This window comes from Lissotriton vulgaris, chromosome 4_1, assembly GCF_964263255.1.
Source record: "Lissotriton vulgaris chromosome 4_1, aLisVul1.2, whole genome shotgun sequence".
NCBI lineage: Eukaryota > Metazoa > Chordata > Amphibia > Caudata > Salamandridae > Lissotriton > Lissotriton vulgaris.
Genome location: NC_141691.1, coordinates 1,261,277,709 through 1,261,305,303, shown reverse-complemented (window position 1 = coordinate 1,261,305,303; position 27,595 = coordinate 1,261,277,709). Strand labels below are relative to the sequence as shown.

At 44.3% G+C, this 27,595-nt stretch overlaps 1 protein-coding gene across 1 annotated transcript in view; it reads right to left on the bottom strand.

Moving 5' to 3' along the window:
* LAMA1 (laminin subunit alpha 1) overlaps window positions 1-20,720 on the bottom strand; it is a 533,346-nt gene extending 512,626 nt beyond the window's left edge. The window contains exon 1 of the mRNA XM_086965467.1: window positions 20,511-20,720. Coding sequence (XP_086821593.1) covers window positions 20,511-20,580 — 70 coding nt within the window. The 5' untranslated portion in view covers window positions 20,581-20,720. The remainder of the gene's footprint in view (window positions 1-20,510) is intronic.
* Between the last annotated feature and the right edge of the window lie 6,875 nt (window positions 20,721-27,595).

The window sequence follows — 27,595 nt, the reverse complement described above, 5'->3', positions numbered from 1 at the left end:
ATAAACTTCATTAATATCAGTTTAACACCTAAATACACCAATCGGCGACTGAAAGGTCACCTGCTTCTAGGCAACAACATTTCTATCACTGGTTGGCAACACGTGTTGTACTGTTTTAAATAACTTTTGATCCGTTTGATCAAGAAATAACAGTTTTTGTTAAACTCTGTAAAGTATCCAGAAGAGGGTCGAATATGTGATTACTGTGGCACAAATTATGCGGAAACCTCCAAAGCCGCAGCATCTCATAATTCCACTGGCTCTGTCTTAAAAACACCAGGTACCTGATATGACCTGTGATATGATATGTTACACTAGCCAAACAGAAGTTCCAATATACACAAAGAGATCCGCTGGATTATGGAAATTAAACTCCGGTTAAAATGTGCTAACATTCCTTTTCCTTGCGCTGCTTTTGGGCATGCGAGCACTTTGTTATCAGGCAAGCGCTGCGCGCGCCATTAGTCACACAGGGCGTGAGCCTAATTGCACAGGAAATCACAGGTGATAAACGTAACACGCAGTCACTAATTAAGCCTGTACAGCTGGACAGCTGCTGCTACACTCGCTCGGGCTCAGCCCACGTGGAAGCAAGGCCTCTGCAGCACGAGGCTTCCATCTTCTGGACTTATGGGGACGAGGGGAAATAACCACAACTGAGGCTCCGTGGTAGCCATTTTAAATTACATATAGGAAGAGAACATGTCGTTTTCATCTATGTATTCAATTTTCGAAAATATTTTTTTTCTTTTGTATTTCTTTTAACTATCAGACAAGACCACCAGGCCAATAACTGTGCATATTGATAAAACTAGGTAGTTTAGACAAAAAAAGGAGCACGAGTTCCTAATAACGTTAAAAAAAGTTGCAGATCTTGTCAGGTTAGTTTTTTGTTTTACTGTATCTAAATACTTCATGCGCTATAGCCCAACAGACTAGGAACTATGGCTGGTCATTTATTAGTGAAATAATGTTGACCTCTACTAGCTGTCATATACAATTTTTTTAACAATCAAAAAATCATGTAACTCATTAGCAATAAAGAGAAAGCAATATGCATATCGACAACCGCAAAAGAAATTATTTTTAAAAATGTATAAATGCAGGAACCATATTTACTACACAAGATGACAAATTCACCCGGCACACTGTTGTGTTACAAACTTTTCAAACCACCCTCCCCCCCCTCAGTGCCTTGAGACCCTCACGGATAAGTAGTGCGCTTTACAAGTTAATTGATTGATTAATTGATTGATTCTAGCTGGCACTCACTGGTTAGACCTTAACTTTCCCAAGGACTGGTGAACATGTACAGCCCTAAACACTGAGTTAAACATGATAGCACTATAATGTCTTTGTGGGATTGCCAATGGCATTTTTACTCTAAACTATATTTCACAGAATCAACTTATTTTTACATAATAGTAACAACATTTAAATTTGTGGCAACATCTCTAAAATTAACTTCTTATGAGGGTGTATGTCATGTTAGAAGGTATTTGCATAGAGCAGCATTTGTCAGTTATTTGGCCTCTGAGTGCTTTGTGCAGACATCAACGAGTGTTTTTGATGGATCCGGAGCAGAAACTGCGCTGGGGGATTTTGCTCTCTGTCCACATAGGAGTGGGTAGATGGTTTGGAGGTAAGGCTCTTAGTGTTATCCTAACGGAGGGGTACTCCATTGGGGAAGGATTTCAACCTCCTAAAATAACACCTATAAATGTTCAGTGTGCCAAAGGTTGTCTCTGTGTGGTGGTTCACAGTATAAGCTCCGGTCTTCCGAACTAACATGCACCCATTAACACAGTGTCATTGTGATATAGCAAGAAAACTATTTCCCTTGATCATGATGGAGTAAGATGGTTGGAAAAATTCTCACAATCATACCTTTGTTTAATGTGACATCTATCTGCAGACATCTGAAGAGGACCAACCTTATCTGTGCATGATATTCCAAGCAATCTTGACAAGGCTCTTTCTACTACACAGCCCTAAATCCCTGCAACAAATCATAAATCACCTTTGGTTTATATTCTATAATTCAGCTCTCCTTGCCCATCTTCTCATCTGTGACCTACCCTCTATCACCAATTAATTGCTCAGCTCTCATCCCTTGGCTTATGTGATATCCTATAGCCTTAGAGCCCACAGTAGCAGGCTCTACCGGCCATTAAAGGCCCACTTTCGGCCCTGGCCTTTAACAAGGGAGCGTACGTTTATTGGCCAGTAGACCCCGCTACGGAGAGCTCTCTAGAAGGCAGAATGTTCTAATTTGTAAAAAAAAAAAAAGTCCTCACGAAGACCCCCTCTTACTTTGTAAGGCCTTTTGTTCACAGCAACAGCTGTGAACATACATTGGAATGTTGGAGCTCTGAGCTTCTACCAGCCATTAGGAGCCCAGAGCACTCAGTTGTCTTCAATCGAGATCCCAACATTCCAATGTTCTAATATGGCTTAAACCACACATTCTATGACTGTATACTGCCTATACTGTGAACTTCTCTATCCTATTACCTCACCAAATGTATTGCATGAATTCACACATTTCTTACCAACTGACAATGCTTGCCTCCTACTGATAAATACCACTGCAAACAACGTAGAACTGTTTGACAACACAAGACTAAAACCAATAATCACCCACCAACATTGGGTATTACAGAGCTCACTCAAAGAACCTCACGGGCAGAGGGTTTGAGGGAATTATGGGGAGGGGGCCCAGCACGACGATAGAATCGCAAGGGATACATACGTTATTAATCAAGAACATAGCATTTTAAAAAGTGCATTTAGTGCTTCTTCTGAATACGTTATCATCTGAGTAAAGCTGAAGCTAAAGCATCCCACCACCGTCCAGTATTTAAGGACGCGTACAGAATCTCGAATGTGGCAATGGTTATGGAAATGTAGAAATTACGTCAGGCAGGCCGTGAACTTTGACAGCAGCAGTAATTAAACCGCAGGGGAGGCCGGGAATATGAAGGAATGTGTATCCCCCTTCCACCCCCGCAGAGCAGAGAGAATAGCACTGCTGATCGCCCTAACTCAAGCTAACTTCTGAGGCGCCATTGTCCGACGGCCTCCCGTGATATGCAAACAGGAACCCACGCACTGTTCAAACAGGGTAAAATGTAGAAACTATCTTTGCCCTTTTAAATTTGTAGCCTCTTTAAATTGCGTCCATCGGCATATAATTACAGAAATGAAAAACAGACCTACTCCTGTTATGTATTCTCAGATTTGCACTCACATGCAACAGGTCACGTGGCGCTCTTCTCTACGCACATTATGCACATAAAAAAATGTGATATGGTCTGGCATAGAGACTGCTTATTTTTCTCGCCAGCCGAATATAATAATAAAAAAAACATTAACAAAATATATACATAGACACACTTCGAGGTGCTTTTAGTCAGTTCTCTTCGTTCATTAGTCTATCCAAGCGTAACTCACATTTTGCTTTCACCCACAACAGCATTGGGCAACGGGTCAGCCCACTTCATCCATTAGCTCTATCACAAGGTGTGTGATGGCATTTTTGTCCGGAAAAATAGCGTTCTACAGTGCTAGGGTTAACTTTTCCATTGGATACTTTCCTTTATTTAAAAAAAATAGATGTTGCGTCTTTACCAATTCTTAAACTTGTAGTTTCCCATTCAGGGCGAAACTGGTCGTTCACAGATTACCTACCTACTTGGCAGCTTGGGCTGGACTGATTCTATTGGAGCGGGGCCGAAAATGACTTGCGTTTTGCTAGGTCTAATCTGTGGCGGCATGGTGGGCAAAAGAACTATAGGTTGGAATGCTACCCCAAGTGATTGCTCATGGTTAGACTTACTGCAAGCATCCTCCTTTCACCTTTTGTGTGTTTGATGGAATGGCATAAGTGGCCAATGGTATGCCCAGATGTGAGTCCCTTGCTCACTGTTCCACTGGAACCAAGACACACCCGATAGAAAAGCCCCAATAAGGGTGAAACAAGTCTTGAGTTGCTTGTGTTCTGGTTCAGAGAGGACCAGATTTGACAGCTCGGGCTGGACTGTTCCTATTGGAGGAGGGTCAAGACTGATTTGCATATAGCTCAGTCTAATCTGAGGTGGCATAGTGGGCAAAAGAATGATGGGTTGAAATCCTACTGAGTGGTTGCCGATGGTTAGATTTATTGCAAGCATCATCCCATCACCTCTTTGTATGTTAGAACACATAATCTACAGCAATAGAATTTAAAGAAATGGAGGGGGGGGGGTGGTAAAAACAGATTAGAAAAAAATTAGTTACCAGGAGATGTATAGGTGTCTAGGGGCATCAATTTCTAGCACAATCAGACTGCCGTAACAAACAGTGTACTGCTGTTCCTCTCCAAGCCCCATGCAGGGATTAAGTTTCGGGCCATGGTGTTCCTTGGCTCAGCACTGGGTTCCCTGTTATTGGGATGGTGGTTCCAAGGTAACTGCCTGCCCACTTATTGTCGAACATGTTTACAACCTTCATGGTAATAACTTTGTTTTCATATAGTACTCCATGCTTCACTTAAGTAACACGTTTTGCTACTGCTCACTGTTATGATACTTTATTTACAAGCCTAGGCAAGGCAGAAGGCTTAGCACAGCAGGATTCAAACCTATGACCTCCAGGTGAAGATAGAGGTCAGCAACAAGTGTTGATGTCATTGAGCACTCTTGCCAACATTCTCTCTTTTTATTGCCATTGCTGCCGGGCTGATGCAAGGATTCAAATGCTCTGGCCTCTCATATCATATGTCGCCATGTTGTACATCAATGTGGTTGCTCTTCAGCATAGCTAAAAGTTAGTGGCGTAGAGTGGCATGAAGCAGAGTGTCGTAAAGTGGATTGAGTTGTAGAGTGGAGTGTAGGGAGCAGTGTCATGGAGTGGAGTTTTGTGGAGTAGAGTGGTGTGGAGTGTAGTTGAGTAGTGTGGTGTAGAGTAGAGTGGTGGTTCACAGAGTGGAAGGACATATGGTGGAGTAGAGTCTCGTAGAGTAGAGTGGCATAGAGTGTCATAGTATTGAATGGCATAAAGTGGCATATAGTGGAGTGTTGTATAGTGGAGTAGGGTGGAATAGTATGTTGAGGAGTGAAGTGGAGTGGACTAGCGTAGAGTGGAGTATAGTGGTGTGGAGGAAGTTTTGTAAAGTAGAGTGACCTAGAGTGGAGTACACTGTCTTAGAGTGGAGTAGAGTGCTGAAGAGTGAAATGTCAGAGTGGAGTATGGTAGAGTGGAGTGTGGTAGAGTGGAGTGTCATAGAGTGGAGAGAGGTAGAGTGGGGTAAAGTGCCATATAGTGGCATAGAGAAAATTCTGTAGAGTGGAATAAAATGGAGTGTCGTAGACTGGGTGGGCGAAGAGTGGAGGGGCAAAGAGTGACATAGAGTGTTGTAGGGTGGAGTGTCGTAGAGTGGTGGGGAGGGTGGTAGAGTGGAGGGGTGTAGATGGGGCATAGAGTGAAGTAAAGTGTTGTAGAGTAGAGTGACAGGGCAGAGCGCAGAGGTGAGTGGCGTATAGTGGAGTAACGTGTTGTAGAGTGAGTGTAATAAAGTGGTGTAGAGTGGAGTGGCATATAGTAAAGTAGAGACATAGACTGGAGTTGTGTAGAGAAGAGTAGAGGGACTTTAAGTGAATGGTTTAGAATGTAATACAGTGGAGTGGCTTAGAGTAGCATAGAATGGAGTGGCATAAAGTGGAGTATAGTGTCATAAAGTAGAGTGGAGTAGAGCTGAGTGTTAAAGAGTGGAGCGGTGTAGAGTGGAGTAATGTGGTGTAGAGTGGAGTAGAGTGCAGTGATATAGAGTGTAGTGCAGTAGCGTAGAGTGAAGTAAAGTGTCATACAGTGAATTTGCATAGCGTGGAGTGGCACAGAGTGTTTTAGAGCCGAGTGTCGTAAAGTGAAATGTCATAGAGTGTAGTGTAGTGTTGTGGAGTGGTGTAGAGTGGAGTGATGTGAAGTGGAGTATCCATGGTGTGGTAGCGCTCCGCCATTACAGACAACTCATTTTCAATTGAAATGACCATTACATTTGCTCACAGTATTACTGATGAAACTATTCACCACACAATCAATAATGTGTGAAAATGGCATCACTTAGTGTATAGATATGTGTTGACCGTATTAAAATATTTGTTTCCCCCACACTTCAGATATACAAAAAAGTGCTTCATTTGTGCTTTCCAAATTCTGATATATTGTGAAATATTTGCACAGGTCATTTACGAAAATTAAAATTTTGTAGTGTGTTAGGAAAAAAACTTTCCTTTCCCTCCCCCGGTATCTAGTAAGATAGTCGCATCAATCCTCTCACTTTGAAGTCAGAGAAGGAAAAGTATGCACCGAGCTCCCTCAGAAGAGTGAGCCTCAGAGTTAACCTTTGTTTTTGTATGCAGAGCAAATGTGACAAGATAGGAGCAAAATGTAAAGGCCTGTTTACAGAAAGCGAGCACATGTGGATCACTACAAGTAGAGGTGGTAAAGAGGCTATGCTCCACCGAAGAGACTAGACAGTCTAAAACAAATGAAGTCAGAAAGTAGAAAGTAATCAACTGTCAATTACAAAACGCAAAGTCAAGTGTAAGCAATGGGCGGAATGCATTCCAGGGGAAGCTTTCAGAATGTCCCCAACAAGTATTTTCTACTAGTCTTCAACCTAAACAAGCATTGGAAATGCAATAGGTCTCTGACTTATTTGAGTTAGAGCTAATGGCATTGTAAATGGCAATGTCTTTTAGCCATGTGTTATAGAGTGTATGCATGTGGTGTGTAGTGTAATTATGTGGGTTGGATTGGAATTGTTAGTTGTGAAATTGTGTGGCGTGAAATTGTGTGGTGTGGAGTGTATTTGTGTAGTGAAATGATGTGGCATGAGAGACAGACACGCACATGGAAACATAGACACAGAGACGCACAGACAGTCACGCACACATAGAGACTGACACACATATAGAGACGCACATACAGACAGAGACACACATAGAAACAAAGATGCACACACAGAGAAGAGACGTACTTACATTGACAAATGCACATATAGAGACGCACACACAGAGATAGAGACGCACACACAGAAAAATACATGCAGATAGAGACACGCACACCGAGACAGAGATGTGCACTGAGAGACAGAAACACAATGCCTTTTATTAATTTGCTTCGGTGTGCAAACACGCACTTTGTACTTATAGGCCATGCTTATGAGAAGCAAGGCTGGCAGTCTCTTTTACTGCCAGCCTTGCTCATCGTAAGCAAGGACTTTACATTCAAAGTGCGTGTTTATGCACCGATTGCAGGTTTTAAAAAAAATGATTAAAAAAGGCCTTGTCATTTACAATGCCAATAGCTCAAACTTGGTACTCCATGCATCAGTATACAGTACTTCTACAAATAGCAAACAACATACATCCACTCCACTACAAGCAAAAAACACAAGTCCAAAGCAATATAATTTACAACGCAAATAGCACAAATGCAAGACAGATTGTATTGCAAATGCTTGTTTTTAAGTAGTAGTTGGGGGAAGCAACACAGGAGAGCGGAAGCAACAAGGGAGGCCTGGAGCAACACTGGGGCACACGTGAGTGAAGGAGAAGAAATGGGAAAGAGACCAATGTAGAGCGGGCGGGAGAGAAGCATACCGGCAAGAAGCTAACGGGGAAGTACAGGGGTGAGGAGGAAATTCAAAGGGCAACAGAGGAGGACAAGGGGAAGATACACGGAGGGCAACGTTGGGATGGAGGAGCAACAAGCAAGACAGCAACATGGCGTGGGGGGGAGAAGCACACAGGCGAGAAAGCAACAGAGGGAAGTACAGGAGGGCAACCAGAATGCATACATCACACACACACACACTGTGGCTTTCTGTTGTATGTGTCTGCTCTCACCCAAATATTACTGACTCCACAGACATTGGAGGGCTGTGAACAGCACAGAGACAGGTGTTAAAAATATTCACACCTTTGTTCCTGAAAACACAAACCTGGGTGGGTGTGACGCGTGGCGCAGGAAGAAACATTGTTATTTGTGTAGCTAAGTTTGTATGGAGGGAGGGGGCGGTGTACTGTGAGCTACCCCCACCCACAATGTACTCCAAACTCGGTACACCCTCTTTGATAAAACACAATCTACAGCCAGACATCCGTAACCCACATCATGTGACATTGTACAGCCGCAATCTACAGTCAGGCACATGACATCACATCAAAAGAGCCTGTCAGACACCCGGTAACACTACTGCAGGAATGCATAGCTCACAATGTCTAAGTCAGACACCCGGCCTCAGATTGCATGCGTCACACCTGGAAAACACATTGCGTTCCCGTTATGGAGAGCCCACAGTGGTACGTCACAGATAACGAGCCCCTGTCAGTCAGATACCCACAATGATAACATTATGTCAGGCAAACACACCCACGCCTATCAAACTCAAACCCACTAAGGTAGTGTGGTACCAGGCACCCCAACTGTAACATTCAGGCAGATACTTGCAGTCACAACAGTGTGGCAGACACCCGCAGTCACAACAGTGTGGCAGACAGCGCAATCACAATATTTTGGCAGACACCCGCAGTCACAACAGTGTGGCTGACACTGCAATCACAACATTCAGGCGGACAGCTTCAGCCACAACATTCTGGCAGACACCTCAATCACAACATTCTGGCAGATACTCGCAGACACAACAGTGCGGCAGACACCGCAATCACAACATTGAGGCAGACACATGCAGCTGCAACAGTGTGGCAGACACCCGAGGCCACAACAGTGTGGCAGACACCTGCAGTCACAACAGTGTGTCACACACCTGCAGCCACAACAGTGTGGCAGACACCCAATCACAACATTCTGGCAGAGACCGCAATCACAACAGTGTGGCAGACACCGCAATCACAATATTTTGGCAGACACCCGCAGTCACAACAGTGTGGCTGACACTGCAATCACAACATTAAGGCAGACAGCTTCAGCCACAACATTCCGGCAGACACCTCAATCACAACAATCTGGCAGACACCCGCAGCCACAACAGTGCGGCAGACACCGCAATCACAACATTCAGGCAGACACATGCAGCCACAACAGTGTGGCAGACACCCGCAGCCACAACAGTGTGGCAGACACCGCCTTCACAACATTGCGTCAGAAACCAACAAACACAACTTTTGTCAGACACGCGCAAACACACAGTTATGTCAAACACCCACAATTGTAAAATTCTGCTGACATCCGTAATCACAGTATTCGACACCCGCAATCCTAACATTCTGTCAGACATCTAAACCCAGAGCATGCAGGCGGACACAACCACAGCGTCCTGTTACCGGTCCACGACTCACAAGGCGCTGTAGGGGGCGGGGTACCATAGTCGGCGCTATGAAATACAGAGCCTTTTATATCTAGAAAGGCGCTACAACCTCGTGCAAAGCGCTGCTGTCAGCTGGGGGCACGTGTGAGTTTATGTTAGATTGCAAACTTGTTTTAAAGTTCGAAACGTTCAATGTCGAACCCCCTTATCAGGAATTTGGGGACACAAGACGCATGTTTTGTAAGTGATATTACTGACTCAGCAACAGTGAGTAGTGGACAGCACGTGAAAGGGGAAGTGTGAGAACCACGTGCAAGAGGAAAGGTGTGAGCGTGTTTCTTATGTATGTTAATATAAATATCCCCTCCTATCCCAGCACTCACGGTGATCAGTTATTAATTGTGTTAATGAACTCGATGATAAAAACACAAACAAAAAGGATACCCCTGAAGACAAATTGTCTCTCCCTGGGCCACAGCTTGTGCGGCATCTCCCGGCACGCACCTAATAAATTGTGCGATTCGCAGCAGGGGATGCTGTCAACGACACTTAGTTCCTAAATGACTGATTTTTTAATCATTATTGCTAAGTGCATTTCTTCACTGCCTGCTGGAAGCTGGAACCTGTGGCTACATTTGCAGTCTGTGGAAACTTCCAAGAGTTCCAGACAGACGAATAATCAAATTCTTCGCATAGTTTTCATGTACGCACAGAGCCACAGACACACAAATGGTGTAAGATGTTTTACGCGCCTGCATAGAATTGCAGGCACTGCTCTGTGTCGCGTCTTTGTATATGCAGGCACGTCAAACATCTTACACCGTCTGTGTGCCTGTGGCTCTGTGCGTACATGAAAACTATGCGAAGAATTTGGTACTGGAATACTTTACATGAGCAGCGAAGTTACATTACACAAGGACACGGAGAGTACACAGTTTTCTCAAAATCACAGGATGTTGAGCTGACGTCGAGTCTAGAACCTGTCCCAAAGTCGGAGTGTCTCGGATTCTAAACTCGGACCTGCAGACTTCCCCAAAGATTCCGACACTCAACAAGAGTAATCAAACTGTTCTGACAGGAAGGAATAGTGGGATGTCAGCCGCTAAAAGTAAGGTCTGTGACTGGGGTATATACAATCACTGAGGCTCGCAACCAATGGACAACTAACAAACGTTCCCCAACCAATAGTGTTGTAGTGTTCTTTTGATGTTTTCACAGTTAAACATTTCAACAACTATGTTCACGGCCAATCTTAGTCTACTCTCTCATTGCTGACGCCCCCAACCAATAAGCAGTTTAAAGAGCTTCCCCAACCAATCCAGTGAAAAATGATTTTTTCCAACCCAATCCTCAGCAACTGCACTTTCCCCCTGCACAAATAGATATGTTCTCGCATAGCTGATTGGCTGTAAGCACTTTGGTTCTACAGCTCTAGCCCTGCTTGCCATAATTACCGTAATTACTGGACAAAAGACGCCTGTCAAAGACTCAAATAACGGGCACTGGTATTCAGTCTCAAATAGCGGTTTATTCAGGGAATCTTTAGACTGACGTCCACCCTAGTACGCGCTGACATGGCTTCCTGTACCGCCGGTAATGGTGGTGTTGCTGCCGGGGGCGCGCTCCATGCCCTGCCAGCCTTGCCTCAGAAGCCCGTCAGAACATCTTACACCGTCTGTGTGCCTGTGGGTCTGTGCGTACATAAAAACTATGCGAACAATTTGATTATTCGTCTGTCTGGAACTCTTGGAAGTTTCCACAGACTGCAAATGTAGCCACAGGTTCCAGCTTCCAGCAGGCAGTGAAAAAATGCACTTAGCAATAATGATCCGAAAATCAGTCATTTATGAACAAAGTGGCATTGACAGCATCCCCTGCTGCGTTACATGCACCAAACGAGTCCCCCCCAAAAAAAGAAGTTTACCAGTGGTGCGAACGCGCGCCACTGCGAGCATATGTCTTCAATTATCGCAGCCGTGTCTGGCCGCGATAATTAAAGACATATGGCCTTTGGTGCGCGTAACAGACACCAATAGGCCATGGGTGGAGCTACGCGACCGCCCATGGCCTATTGCGTGTTCTGTTTAAAAAATACACGCACACAAAGGCCAATGAAAATGGTCCTAGGAAATAACACGCACGAGCTACGTGGAATTTCCAGGTCCATTTTCAAAACCCTCGAGAAAAGGACTCTGGCTGCGCAGTGTACGCTAGGCCCAGACCTAAAAAGGACTAACTGGGAGAACTGCTTCGTTTCTCATTCAAACACCTTGTTTGGAACAATCCACTCTTGTTCCAACATGGCAACGTATCAATTTGCCCTCTCAGTTATTACTACATTGAAACACCAATGAACAAACCAAGGAAAGCATTCTTTGTCAAAGCAAGGATACCTGAAGCTTTCTGTAACTTCCTGCCCAGGGGCTCATGCTAAAGCCAACGCCATAGTTTCCCACTAGCAGTGCAGTAAGGCCCTTACCCTATGCTGGCTTGCATTTTGCGTACTAACTAAAGTTTTAAAAAGTCCACTCCTGTGAAAAACAAAACAGACAATACTTATTGTCTATACACAATGCATCTGTGAGAAAAATAATTTCACTAGCAATAATTCAGAGTACTTTTGGGATGCAAAATAGTCTTTCATGCACTGCAATGCATGCACTCCACGAAAATCAGACTGACCCACCAGACAGCGTTAGCATGAGGTGAAAGAGTCATACTTTTCTGAGGGAGCAAAAGTCCATTTGATGTATACTTTAATGCATTGGTAACACTAGGTCAGCACACAGTTGTGCTGCAAAGCCACAACTAAAACCTGAACAGCAAATTACCAACCCAAATTAGATGTAAACCCACAATACCCAAAATATCTGGACTTACCCCCTGTTCAAATCCAAATCATTCTTCAAACTGCCTGCCATCACACATATAAAACCTGCCTCCTTTGAATAGATTAGCCGTATAAATCTGTACACAAATCACATTGGAGTCTACAGAAACGGATCAAGGCCGAACAATTCCCCCCACCCAATCTAAACATAGCCAGGGCATATCAACGTGGAGCAAAGCTTTTCACTGTCCTGGGAATTTTTTTATGTTATATAAATACATAATAGGGTCTTGTGGCTAAAAATCACCTGTTGTGTGTGGCTTCAGCTAATTCACAGCGCAAAAGTACATTTAATCAGATTGTCACATGGCAAGTAAAATAGCACTCAAACACTGCAGGTCCCCGCTTAACCATCCCTGCTGGTGCTGTCACACACTAGTAACATCTTGTAACCTGCGACAACGTTTCAAGTTAGGGAGGAATAACTGAAAATAAAACTATTTCAGTGAATTTCAGCTGGGTAAGGTTGCTGAATCAATTCTCGCAGTCAAAACATTGTGGAGTGTGACAAACATCTGCATCTTCCGAGGTGGACAGTGGCAGAAGGTAAATTGACACTCTATCCCTCCTGTCCCCGGAGTCAGGGCCATCAGAACGGAGCGGGCATCATTGCCCAGGCCCTACACTTTTTCAGGACCCCGCTCTCATGCTATAATATAGGGGCCAGCAGGTGTGGGTGTAGGGTGTCCTTGGGGGCCAGCAGGTGTGGGTGTAGGGGGGCCCTGGAAGGTAGCAGGTGTGGGTGTAGGGTGTCCCTGGGGGCCAGCAGGTGTGGGTGTAGGGTGGCCCTGGGGGCTAGCAGGTGTGGGTGCCGGGTGGCCCTGGGTGCCAGCAGGTGTGGGTGCACGGTAGCCCTGGGGGCCAGCAGGTGTGGGTGTAGGGTGTCCCTGGAGGGCAGCAGGTGTGGGTGCACGGTAGCCCTGGGGGCCAGCAGGTGTGGGTGTAGGGTGTCCCTGGAGGGCAGCAGGTGTGGGTGCACGGTAGCCCTGGGGGCCAGCAGGTGTGGGTGTAGGGTGTCCCTGGAGGGCAGCAGGTAAGGGTGCACGGTAGCCCTGGGGGCCACCAGGTGTGGGTGTAGGGTGTCCCTGGGGGCCAGCAGGTGTGGGTGCACGGTAGCCCTGGGGGCCAGCAGGTGTGGGTGTAGGGTGTCCCTGGGGGCCAGCAGGTGTGGGTGTAGGGTGTCCCTGGGGGCCAGCAGGTGTGGGTGCACGGTAGCCCTGGGGGCCAGCAGGTGTGGGTGTAGGGTGTCCCTGGGGGCCAGCAGGTGTGGGTGTAGGGTGTCCCTGGGGGCCAGCAGGTGTGGGTGTAGGGTGTCCCTTGGGGCCAGCAGGTGTGGGTGCACGGTAGCCCTGGGGGCCAGCAGGTGTGGGTGTAGGGCGTCCCTGGGGGCCAGCAGGTGTGGGTGTAGGATTGCCCTGGAGGGCAGCAAATGTGAGTGCACGGTGGCCCTGGAGGGCAGCAGGTGTGGGTGCACGGTAGCCCTGGGGGCCAGCAGGTGTGGGCGTAGGGTGTCCCTGGGAGCCAGCAGGTGTGGATGTGTAGGGTGGCCCTGGGTGCCAGCAGGTGTGGGTGTAGGGTGGCCCTGGAGGGCACAGGTGTGGGTGCACGGTAGCACTGGGAGACAGCAAGTGTGGGTGTATGGTGGCCGTAGCGGCCAGCAGGTGTGGGCAAAATGTGGCTCTTTGGGCCAGCAGGTGTGGGTGCACGGCGGCCCTTGGGACCAGCAGGTGTTGATACAGGGTGTCCCTGAGGTCTAGCTGGTTAGTTGTGAGTGGCCCTGGGGGCCAGCAGGAAAGGGTGCACGGTGGCCCTGGGGGCCAGCAGGAGAAACACTGTAAACCTCGTAAATAAAGATTGGAGCCTAACTGGAGGAAAAAGGATGTGCTCTGCTGGTCAAGATTAATAATTATATTACGATGTTTTAACAGTGCCAGAGCTCCCCTCAATGAGACAATATACCCTTAAAGTACGTTAAAGGCTTTGGCTCAGCCTCCTTCTGCCATTGGCTTCTTTTGCTCCAGAACCTTCTGTCACTGGCTTGAGACATTGTCACTAGCAACTTGCATCACCCCACAGGTGTATTTAAGTCTCACCGTTTTTCTTTTGGCTGTTTGGGAGTGTCTTTACACCTTCAATTGGAATGTATGGGGTATTTTTTTTATATCTGACATCAGTTTGCGAGCCCTATGGCAGCCCTGGGGATCAAGTGCTGATAAAAATATCCCCCAAAAAGTGCAGCTCGAAAAATAAAACAGATATTTTTGTATGTATCATTCACGTTTCAGATGCTTTTATCTCCAACTCAGTATATAATTGGTTTGAAGCATGTAAGGTGCACGCACGCCTATTCCACAGGCCAGCAAATGTCAAACCTACTGACTTTGCCAATGCTTGTTTTAACTGCAGGGGTTCCTGTTTAAGAGCGGCCTGTTGGTGGGGACCACATTCCTTCTGGGTCATGCTGACAAACAGAATAGGATTTCGGGATTTTCAATGGCAGGCCACTGCTTGAATGTGTCCCGGTGACCCTGCGGGTAAGCTGGCAGCCAGAACAATAACTTTGCTTCTATTCATAGCTAAGCACAGTCTTGCAGGTGTTGCGTCAAGCGTGCACTGCCATTACGTGCTCAATTAACCTCGACCTCCAACTGACCTTGCATCCATAGTGCCCTGACCTGCACTTATATTGGCGATTTCCACAGGTCCAAATAAAGGTCAGTCAAAGAAAAGGAAAGGGCAGACCTACTATCAGTGGGAGTAATGGTCGGTGAGGTGAAGCAATGACAGGCATCTGGTTGGCACTGATAGGACATTTCCTTCTGCCAGTAGCGTGACACTGCCACTGGTAAAAGCCTTTACCCAGCTGATGATTAACAATGTGAACAAGTCTGGAACCCTGCCAGGCCACGTAGGTGTCAGCTGAAAGGGTTTCTTCCGTCACCGAGAGTGGGGACATGTGTAACTTTCAGCAGAAGAAAAGTGTGAGAAAAATAGACTACGTCTATGTCATACGCCTGCAATTTCCTACAAATGTCCCATCTCAAAACTGAGATAGATGTCTATAACATATCCACCTCCTTCCATAGCACCAGTCCAGCTAGCACAGTGGCAGTCAGTTCTGCCGAGGGTTCATTGAGAAATATGATGAAAAATATCACAGTTTCTGCCGAGGGTTCATTGAGAACTATGACGAAAAATATCACAGTTTTACTGACAAAACAATTCAGCACACAAACAATAATGTGTGAAAATTGAATCACTTAGTGTATTGATTTGTTTTGACTGTGTTAAAATATGTGTTTCCCCCACACTTCAGAAGTAAAAAACGTGCTTCAATTGAGCTTTCCTAATTATGATATATTCTGAAATATTTGCACAGTTCATTTACAGACATTCAAATTTTGTTGTGTGCTATGAGAAACTTCCCTTTCCCACCTACAGCATACAATAAGACTGTCACATAAATCCTCTCACTTTGAAGTCAGAGAAGGAAAAGTAAGCACTGGGCTCCGTCAGAAGGCAGAGCCTGACAGTTGACCTCGGTCTTTGTATGCACAGCAAATGTGACAAGATAGGAACAAACTTTAAAAGCCTGTTTACAGAAAGCGAGCACAATACAAGTAGAGGTGGTAAAGAGGCTATGCCCCACAGGTCGGACTGGACAGCCTAAAACAAATACAGTCAGAAAATAGAAAGTAATCAACTGTGAGTTACAAAACACAAGGCCAATTGCAAGCAATGCGTGGAATGCATTCCCATGGAAGCTTTCAGAATGTCCTCAAAAAGTATTTTCTGGTAGGCTTCGACCTAATAAAGGACTAACTGGGAGGACTGCTTCGGTTCTCTTTCACTCACCTTGTTTGGAACAAACCTCTCCTGTTCCACCATGGCAGCATATCAATTTGCCCACGCATTTATTACTACATCGCAAACAGCAATGAACAAACGAAGGAAAGCATTCTTTGTCAAAGCAGGGATACCTGACGTTTTCTGTAACTTCCTGCCCTGTGGCTCATCCTAATGCCAATAAAGTAGTTTCCCACTAGAAGTGCAGAAAGGCCCCTATGCTGGCTTGCAATTTGCATACTAACTAAAGTATTAGGGCAGGGGCGTAACACAGGGCCCTAAAGCCCTCACGGTGCAGGTGGTGGCCCAACTATTAAGGGGAACCCTTTCAGATCAAGGCCAATAAATATTTGTGATAAATGGGATACTCAGGGGCCACTCATCAAACTCTGCATCTGGGCCCCTTCATTATGCGTTACACCAATTGCACCGCTGCACCTGGGCTAATGATTATGACTATCTGCAGGGGCTTCAGTGACTAACAGATTTTGTGGACATTCAGACTATAAAAGGAATAACCTTGTAGATTAAACACGAAATTAACCAATTGTTTATACATCACATTTAGCCCTTTGATGCACCCATACTATTGAGGATACTGCTTCTGAACGGAATCAAGTTTGAAAATGAATACAAGACTCAGTGATTATTAGGCCCGGGTAAATTTCTATTATGCTGGTATAAACACTGGTCAAAAAGCAAGCTTTGCAGATGAAGGGTATACCTTTCCCATGGGTATCATGTTTATGAATTTGTGCTGCTTTCTACGGCTGTTTTGATGGGATTGTGAATGAATTGTAGATTAGTACATTCTCAGTGTTTTTCACCAAATTATGGATTTGCTGCATTTGCCATGTAATCCACAATATGCTGCACAATTTGCGGAATTAAAGAAATCTAAATTCTAGGTCAAACAGATCAAAAGTTACTAAAAGTGCTGCCACGTCCGTTGCCACACAGGCTGTTTACCATGAAGTGACAGACCAGTTTTCTTTTGCTGAGGTATTAAATTGATACCAGTGTGATACAACCTTTGCCAAGAAACCTTTAAAACCGTAGCAATGACAAAAAAGTGAAGGAATTCTGCCACGAAATGTGGTGCACTGCACCACATATTTTGTTGTTTTCTGCCACATAATTTAGTTAACCCTGCCACATAATTTGTTCCTCCCGTGCAGCATCATTCCAGTGGAACAGAGTACAGCATAATAAGGTCCACTGTTAAAATATGATTGTGCTGCACTGTCATTGAGAATGTATGTTGAATTTGACATGTATTCCAACCTCTGTTGTATAATTTGTTGGCTGCATAGTTTGCAGATTGCAACTACTAAAATTGCTTTTATCTCAAACTGTTCAAAAGTTACTAGAAAAAGCACCACACACGATGCAGCCCAGTGATGGACACTTCACAAAGGCTACACACCTTTCTATGATGTTCACATAGGTCAGTAGGGCAATATAGGTGTTAGGTCCCCACTTGATGGACTTGGAGATAGCTTTTGTCTATATTAAATGAAAAAAGCATCCTGATCTATAAAAAAATGGATTCAAACACGATGGAAATAATAATTGCTTATTTGCTGTGAAACTATGTTGCTTCATTTTCCGTGCAAATTCATGTGATCCAACAAATACAGTTTTCAAAGCAACCGTTATTTCAAAAGGGCACCCAGAGTACAGAAAATCCTAAACATTTTATTTTTTCATTGTAAAGTTTGATATCATGAAGATTACAGTGCCTGCCAGTGAGATAATAACTACATTAAAATATGAAATATACAATATTTCTGCCAGGCTCTTTCATAATAGCTGTGAAACAAATAGTTTATGCAGATCTCAAGAGGTACACCTTTTGTAACAGTAAGTGTGTACCATAACAATTATTATTTCAGCTGAGTGCAACATTGTGTTTTACACACACTACTTCACTCAAAGAGTACTAATAGAATGGTGCTTAATGTCTCCATTAGGTCTAAATCAGCATGCTTTGGTTAATACATTCTTCAAGAGGATGGATCAAGTGAATGTGCATACATTTCCTTCTGATAAAAAGCTTTGCATTTTGCATACCAATGGGATTCCTGACTAGAGCGCCCTGCCAAAGACTGTGCCACATAATTCCACATAATGTGCTGCTTCTTGCTCATAATTGCTTTAACCCTGTCGTATAATTTGGTCCTTTGTTGCCTCATAATTTCAGTGGCCGTAGTATGATGCTGCACCGACTACCTTATGTAAGAGAAGAGGAGCCTGGAATTAAGGAGTAACCTGCTGGGATAGCAAACGTCTCTGAACCAGGAGACCTGTTTGGCATTTCACGTGCCTAACTTCCCAGCATGCACCACAAGCTTCCTACTAAAACTTAACTCGCCAGTCTGCGGATTTATGGGCGTCCAATTAAGTAACAAACACAGTTCGCTTTACTCAACCCAAAATCAAAAACATTCACCACCAAAAACCATCTCAGAATGTTGCTATGTTTGATGACGTCAGCTGGGGTATTAAGAAATGTATGGTGACATCATTCATCAGATGGCCCCTTTAAGGTGTCTTTTCTAACTTTTCTCGGCAAAACGTTCATTTAGTGATCAACGTTCTTTGTAATAATAGCTCTTGAGTTATGTTTTTTGTCCAAGTGTATTGGGGCTCAGAATTTCCAAAACCAACCCGTCGCACGCTTCTTTTATCTTCCAAAGCGCATTGAATCCCGCACGCAGGGCCGGAGAATTCCAGCTATTCCGCTTTGATAACCATGTGTGGTGGCCCGCATCATCCGCCCCTCCTGGCGCGTTCACTGCGAGAGAGAAACTCAGGTCCTGCTGCGCTCTACAACGTGGATAACTTTCCCGCCTCATCACACGCAGGCAGCTAATACCAAAACTCTCGGGGAATACCTCGACGGCTCTCTTCATGGGCCGTGCCCGGGGCGCGCTACTCGGGACAAGCCCCAAGAGAGCTTCTCCGCGCAGCAAAGTGCGCCTCGAGGCAGCTGCTACAGTATACTATATAAAAGCGCCCCCTCACCGCAACACAAAAGCTCCGAGGAGCCCTTTTTGGTACACTGCGATAATAGAACTTAGACAACAATTCGGAAAAACTCAATCCTGTCAGCTAAACTGCCACTCAACATCTGTGAAAATTGCTGAACGTTACATGGCCGCACGCGGGTTACAAAAAAAAAAGCCAGTACACAGGAGACGAAATTATGCGGGGCTGCGTGCATCCTGTGGAGTTGTAGCGGATTCCTGCGAACACATCCCATTCCTCAGCACACCAGCTGGGGCCCCTTCACGCGTAGAAAACGGAATGGAGGGGGGTTGGAAGGGGCGCATCTGCACCACAATGTACCGGCAGCGGTGGTCCCTGTTCAGCACAGAAACATCTGCAACACGTTCAACAAAGCGGACCCTTGTCCGCTGGAGTCACCCGGCAGCAGAGGGGTCACAGATGCGATTCAGTGGCTAAATCCGGACTGTGGAACCCGGCGGCCTGGAATGCAGCCCTGGATTACACGCTTTACCCCATGTGTGAACCTGAGCAAATGGATCCCTTGCTTTATCTCCCACATGGGGGCAAATAGAAAAGACAGTTATAACGGGAGAAAAGGCGTGACCGGCTTCTACGTCCAATACAATTGCAATGGGAATCCTTGTAGCCGACAGGTATATGATACGCAATCCGATGTTTTTTGCCTTAAAAAAGTTAGGTGAGCACTTGCAGGACGCTGACTGTTGAATTAATGGACATGAGTTTTAATCAAGACTCCCCTACTTGGACGCACGGTGTGATCCTAGGCAGAGCTCTGTATAGTCCCTCTTCAGAAGATGTAAAGTGCTTAAAATATCTCTACCATTCACGGATCCACAATATAATTGCCAATTTCACGTCAGACCATGGGCATTTGCAGGGGAGTAGTAAGGGTGTCATGCGCCCTAATGCAAGCAAAGAATTGCCTCCCTCCCCCACCATCTGGCATGGGAGTAAAACACAGCTTTTAGCTTTAGCAGCGGTAGAGGGGGCCCTCACACTGCTGGGCCTGGTGCCGCTGTACCTGCTGCACTTTGGACAACTGCAACCAGAGCATTTACAGTCCCGGACTGCGCAAGGACAGCCCCTTAGAGAACTGTGCGGATTCAAAATTGCACAGAAAGAACGGCTTTATAACATGCCTCGAATACATCTATAGCATCTTCAAACGGAAAAGTTTAAAAAGAAAACGGCCGTGGAGACATGCTACATTGCCCTGCACGGGGCAACTGCCTGGCGCATCCCTTGTGCATGGACAGGTCATTCACTGGTGATCCACACCTGGACCGCACACCTTGATTAAATGTTTCCGTCTGATTATACAACAACAAAAATCAATAAATTGTATGCAAAGTTGGAGAAACTTCGTTATTTCCCACAAAAAATAGGTTGGGTAGGCAGGCACCCATCTCATCTGCTCCTGTCCACTCTTACCTCTTTGCTCCTGGCCCCGCAGCACCCCTGCCCAGAGCAGCAGCAGGAGGACGGTCCTTTGGTGGGACATCTCTGACAGGCAGGCAGGGTCCGGCCCTGCAGCAGGCAAAGGATGAATGCGCAGCCTGCGTGTCCCAGTGTCCCCGGCGACCCTCGGGAATCTCAACTCTCCTGCTCTCCTGCCACCCCGGCCGTTCCCTCAGCTTCTCTAAGAACTAAAGCCTAGCAGCCGAAAAGTCCATCAAAGGGGCGGGACGGAAGCATCCATTTGTCAAGGGAGGGGCGGTGCTGAGAATCAAACCACCGCGAATCTCTGCTTTTGTAACGTCCTTTTGGGGTTTGTGTTATGAGAAGATGAAGAAGATAGAAATACCGTATTTCAGTCGACACGTTTGCAATAATCCGTTTTTTGGTGTGCTTGGATGTGCGCGTCTGTCACGGACGAGGACACCTCTCCACTGAGTGGAGGGGTCCAGTAGCTGTGGCAGCCAGAGACGCCGGCAGGGCACCGGCAGCACGTGAGGCAGGGGACAGGGGATTGTAGACTTTGGATATCCAGGGGTCTCGTGCCGGCACGTAGACACGCACAACGGGAGAGGGCAGAGCTGCAGACTCAAGCGCAAAGGAGAAGCCGTAATAAAAATGAACCCCCCCTCCCTCCCTTTGAACTATGTCGCGAACAGCATCGTTCCTTTGCTTCCCTCTGAGAATTCTGACAACAATGTGGCCTAATGGTTTCTTTCACAGGTTAAATCTCAACGTTTTTGGTCATCCATTCATTCATCCATCATTCCACCCATCAATCTATTTACAATTCCATCCATCCATCCATCCATCCATCCATCCATCCATCCATCCATCCTTCCATGCAGTCAGTCACCTATCATGATTCTCTCCACCCTTATCTCTAGCCATTCATCACTCACTCCAGCCAGCAATCTATCCACTTATTGATCCATCCATCCATCATCCAACCACCCATCTCTTCCTCCACCCATCTTTCTCCACACCCTTCATCCCATCCCTGGCTTTGCCTCCATTCAATCATACTTTCATGTTTGATTGTTTCATTTATCCCTCAACCCACAGCTTCTTCGTAAAAATTCCCGTGCAATGGTACTTAGGCCCTACTTTTTGTAAACCAGTATCCGGGATTAAAGACAAAGAAGACACAAAGGCATTTCAAAGATTTTATGTTGGACTAGTGGTTGAAATGAAATTAAAAAAGTGCACATACTCAATAATCTGTGGTACCTGTTTGTTGTTCAGAAATGTACGCGTATCAAGAGAGAGCGAGAGGACTAGTTAGCTAGTCCAAGTCCCCGAGGGGAAAAATACCAGCTCCGCTGTAATCAGGCGTCCAAGCACAGCCGAGACACATTAGGTGTCACTGCGTGGGCCCAATGATGAAGCATGCCACCAACTAGGTTGGTGGGTAAGGGCTTTATGACCACACCGACAAGGTGCCACCTGACAAAACAGGTCAGAGTCTAACCCATAAAGTCACATGTAGCTAGTCTTCTCTGATGATACATGTTGTTGAGAAATGCCTGTGCTGTACTATGAAAGGTACTCCACCAGTGCTAAGAAGCGGGGGGACTCTCCCTTTCAAATGAGATACTCTGCCTCTTACATTAAAGAAGAGGAGGCACTCAGTACGACAGTACTTGGCCATTTAAAGCACAGTATTAGACTTACTGCCCAGTGGAATCCACCCCTACTCAATCTGCAAAAGTAGGGGAGGGGGGTTGGTGACCCCCCCACCCATGCACGTCGCATTGCCCCAGCATTCCCTACCACAAAGGGGCATATTTATAAAATGCATCTAAGGTTCCAATTGGAGACAAAGAAAATGAACACAGCAAGGCAAAGGGACTTGATTTGTGGAAGAATATGGGCAAATTATCAACCATCTCAATTTTCAGAGAGCCTTAAATGTCGGACTGTTTCTAATCACTTAATAGTATGGCAAAGCTGCACCACTACTACAGAAAGTATTAGGTACTCACATGTGTGACCGCGTCTATACTCACAGTTAGCTGTAATATCGCAAACTTAAACACAGCTACAAGTTTGTTGCACCTTGATTGGAGCACTTCTGTGATCCCCTGGCACTACAATTAACATTTTCCATATGTAAATCGCTAGACCTGTCAGCCTTAGGGTGGGTGTTGTGAGGTTGTTTCATGCCCTTCTTCTTTCTTTACCCCTTTCCTACTGTTCAGCCTAGTGGTGAGTGGAATGTGATGGAATGTGATGACTTCATAGAATGTTGGGTGCATGAGGTTAGGCAGTTGGTGTCAGCAGGCTGAGCAGTAAGGATATAGTGCTCCTGGTGGGGCATACTTCACAGCCTATTATCATCTTGGCTCTACCTTAAGCTTCTTGTAACTGAACTACTAATAAAGATATACTTGGAACCTACAACTTGGCATCCTGAAGATTCTTACTTTGCAACAGTGGGCTTCTCACAAAAAGTTTGCCTCCTCCTCTCCTGTTTTGCTGGAATGGTTTTAGTTGGCTTTAGGACTCTGCGTACTTTACAACTGCAGACTAATGCTATAGTGCTTTCCCTCACTCTATAAAACTAGGCCTTGGTGGAGTTTTACTCCACGGAACTCCGCAAACTGCCAGAAAAATTCCTCCCCACTCTTGCGAGTTCGGCTAGCAGCTGAGTCTGGTAGGCTGCGCTGCTCGTACTGATTTTTAGCACCAGGAGTTTGTCCAGTGCAGTAAAATAAGCATGAATGTCACTACGCGTTGCGCCAGAGGGCGCCACAGCTTTCTACCACTCAAGTAGACATTCTACTTGAGCGGCATCCTCCTCAATGTGTATAACCGATTTCTCAACACGAGCGGTCGTAACTGCCCTCAATAAAAAATCTCAGCGGGAGGAGGTCTAGCGTGCGATTTTTTCTTGCGAGAGCTCTCTAACTTACCATTGGCTATCCACTTGAGAGAAAAAACTCTGCTCCGCGTCACTTCGCAGAGATTTTCAGAACTCCACACAGAGCACAGAGTGGGCAAAACTCTGCGAACTCCGCCGGCGGAGTGGAATTCTTCGCCTACCCCTATATAAAACAAGGTAACATCGGGTTACTCCAAATTGGCATATTCAACTTATAAGTCCCTAGTAAAATGGTACACTATGTGCCCAGGGCCTGTAAAATAAGTGCTACTGGTGGACCTGCAGCACGGTGTACAGACAGAATATTGAGTTGTTTATTTTGAACTACAACAATATTGAGTATGAAATATCGAGGTACAAGAAAATCGACAGCAAGTATATCGTTGCACAGAATACCGACAGTAAGGTAAGAAATCTTGTTTTTTTTTAATATCGAAGACAGAAATATCGTTCTGTATTTTAGTATGTGTGTTAAAAGTATGTGATGTCATTTTTTGGTATAAGTGTAGTTATTTTAATGTATGTGTTAAATGTTTAGCAGTAATTAGTTTAATGAATTGTTTTTGCGTATTTTAGTTCTGTAGCGGGTTGTGGGTTTATAGGGAATAGGGTGGGAAGTCATTTAATTATAATAAAGTAATTAATTTTTATTTATAATTATTTACAATTAATTTGTTATTAAATAATAATTAATTGGTTATTAGTTCATATTAATGAATTAATAGATAATTATACATATTGTGTTATTTTTTCAGGAGCAAGTTGTGGGTTTAATGGGGAATAGGGTGGGAAGTAATTTAATTATAAAAAAACGAGTAATGTGTATTTATTATTGTTTATCATTAATTTATTAATAATTAATTAGAAAATTGGTTATTAATTTGTATAAATCAATTAATAGATACTTATATTAATTGTGTTTTTGTAAGCGTGTGTTGTGGGTTTATAGTGGAATAGGGTGGGATGTAATTAAATTATAAAAAAGGTAAATATTAATGTTTATTTATTGGTATTTATAATTAATTTATTATTCATCAGCCACGGCCGGTGGTAGGTGTAACTTCAGGGCGGTGACGTAGGGAGGGGGAGGGGCAGGGTGGGGGGTTTTAATGTATGGATTACGGACTTTAACAGGTAAGTAAACATATAAATAACTGTTTGACCCCCCCACCCATGCACGTCGCATTGCCCCAGCATTCCCTACCACAAAGGGGCATATTTATAAAATGCATCTAAGGTTCCAATTGGAGACAAAGAAAATGAACACAGCAAGGCAAAGGGACTTGATTTGTGGAAGAATATGGGCAAATTATCAACCATCTCAATTTTCAGAGAGCCTTAAATGTCGGACTGTTTCTAATCACTTAATAGTATGGCAAAGCTGCACCACTACTACAGAAAGTATTAGGTACTCACATGTGTGACCGCGTCTATACTCACAGTTAGCTGTAATATCGCAAACTTAAACACGGCTACAAGTTTGTTGCACCTTGATTGGAGCACTTCTGTGATCCCCAGGCACTACAATTAACATTTTCCATATGTAAATCGCTAGACCTGTCAGCCTTAGGGTGGGTGTTGTGAGGTTGTTTCATGCCCTTCTTCTTTCTTTACCCCTTTCCTACTGTTCAGCCTAGTGGTGAGTGGAATGTGATGGAATGTGATGACTTCATAGAATGTTGGGTGCATGAGGTTAGGCAGTTGGTGTCAGCAGGCTGAGCAGTAAGGATATAGTGCTCCTGGTGGGGCATACTTCACAGCCTATTATCATCTAGGCTCTACCTTAAGCTTCTTGTAACTGAACTACTAATAAAGATATACTTGGAACCTACAACTTGGCATCCTGAAGATTCTTACTTTGCAACAGTGGGCTTCTCACAAAAAGTTTGCCTCCTCCTCTCCTGTTTTGCTGGAATGGTTTTAGTTGGCTTTAGGACTCTGCGTACTTTACAACTGCAGACTAATGCTATAGTGCTTTCCCTCACTCTATAAAACTAGGCCTTGGTGGAGTTTTACTCCACGGAACTCCGCAAACTGCCAGAAAAATTCCTCCCCACTCTTGCGAGTTCGGCTAGCAGCTGAGTCTGGTAGGCTGCGCTGCTCGTACTGATTTTTAGCACCAGGAGTTTGTCCAGTGCAGTAAAATAAGCATGAATGTCACTACGCGTTGCGCCAGAGGGCGCCACGGCTTTCCACCACTCAAGTAGACATTCTACTTGAGCGGCATCCTCCTCAATGTGTATAACCGATTTCTCAACACGAGCGGTCGTAACTGCCCTCAATAAAAAATCTCAGCGGGAGGAGGTCTAGCGTGCGATTTTTTCTTGCGAGAGCTCTCTAACTTACCATTGGCTATCCACTTGAGAGAAAAAACTCTGCTCCGCGTCACTTCGCAGAGATTTTCAGAACTCCACACAGAGCACAGAGTGGGCAAAACTCTGCGAACTCCGCCGGCGGAGTGGAATTCTTCGCCTACCCCTATATAAAACAAGGTAACATCGGGTTACTCCTAATTGGCATATTCAACTTATTTATAAGTCCCTAGTAAAATGGTACACTATGTGCCCAGGGCCTGTAAAATAAGTGCTACTGGTGGACCTGCAGCACGGTGTACAGACAGAATATCGAGTTGTTTATTTTGAACTACAACAATATTGAGTATGAAATATCGAGGTACAAGAAAATCGACAGCAAGTATATCGTTGCACAGAATACCGACAGTAAGGTAAGAAATCTTGTTTTTTTTAATATCGAAGACAGAAATATCGTTCTGTATTTTAGTATGTGTGTTAAAAGTATGTGATGTCATTTTTTGGTATAAGTGTAGTTATTTTAATGTATGTGTTAAATGTTTAGCAGTAATTACTTTAATGAATTGTTTTTGCGTATTTTAGTTCTGTAGCGGGTTGTGGGTTTATAGGGAATAGGGTGGGAAGTCATTTAATTATAATAAAGTAATTAATTTTTATTTATAATTATTTACAATTAATTTGTTATTAAATAATTATTAATTGGTTATTAGTTCATATTAATGAATTAATAGATAATTATACATATTGTGTTATTTTTTCAGGAGCAAGTTGTGGGTTTAATGGGGAATAGGGTGGGAAGTAATTTAATTATAAAAAAACGAGTAATGTGTATTTATTATTGTTTATCATTAATTTATTAATAATTAATTAGAAAATTGGTTATTAATTTGTATAAATCAATTAATAGATACTTATATTAATTGTGTTTTTTAAGCGTGTGTTGTGGGTTTATAGTGGAATAGGGTGGGATGTAATTAAATTATAAAAAAGGTAAATATTAATGTTTATTTATTGGTATTTATAATTAATTTATTATTCATCAGCCACGGCCGGTGGTAGGTGTAACTTCAGGGCGGTGACGTAGGGATTGGGAGGGGCAGGTTGGGGGTTTTTAATGTATGGATTACGGACTTTAACAGGTAAGTAAACATATAAATAAATAAAACAAACTTCGTTATGTGCACTGCATCACCAAATGCGATGCAGCGCTCGCAACGAAATTCGGTTTATTTATTTATATGTTTACTTACCTGTTAATGTCCGTAATCTATACATTACAAGCCCCCACCCTGCCCCTCCCCCTCCCTACATCACCGCCCTGCAGTTACACCTACCACCGGCCGTGGCTGTTATTGATTAATTATTAACTGGTTATTCATTTGTATTAATTTATTAGTTGATAATAATTTTAATTGTGTTTTTCTAGGAGCATGTTGTGGGTTTATAGGGGAATAGGGTGGGAAGTAATTTAATTATAATACTGTAATTATTAATATTTATTTATTAGTATTTATAATTAGTTTATTATCAATTAAATATTAATTGGTTATTTAATTTAAATACTTATTTCATTGATAAGTATGTTAATTTTAACACTCTGCTATCCAACACTTTCCCTATAGTTGCACTAACTGGAGTGGGACTATTAATTTTTAGCCCTCTGCTATCCAACACTTTCCCTACTGTTGCACTCTCTGGAGTGGGAAAAGTACATTTTACCCCTACGCTATCCAACTCTTTCCCTACTTTTGCACTCTCTGGAGTGGGAATAGTCATTTTTACCCCTCCGCTATCCAAAATTTTCCCTACTGTTGTGCTTACTGGAGTGGGAATAGTAATTTTTACCCCTACGCTATCCAACACTT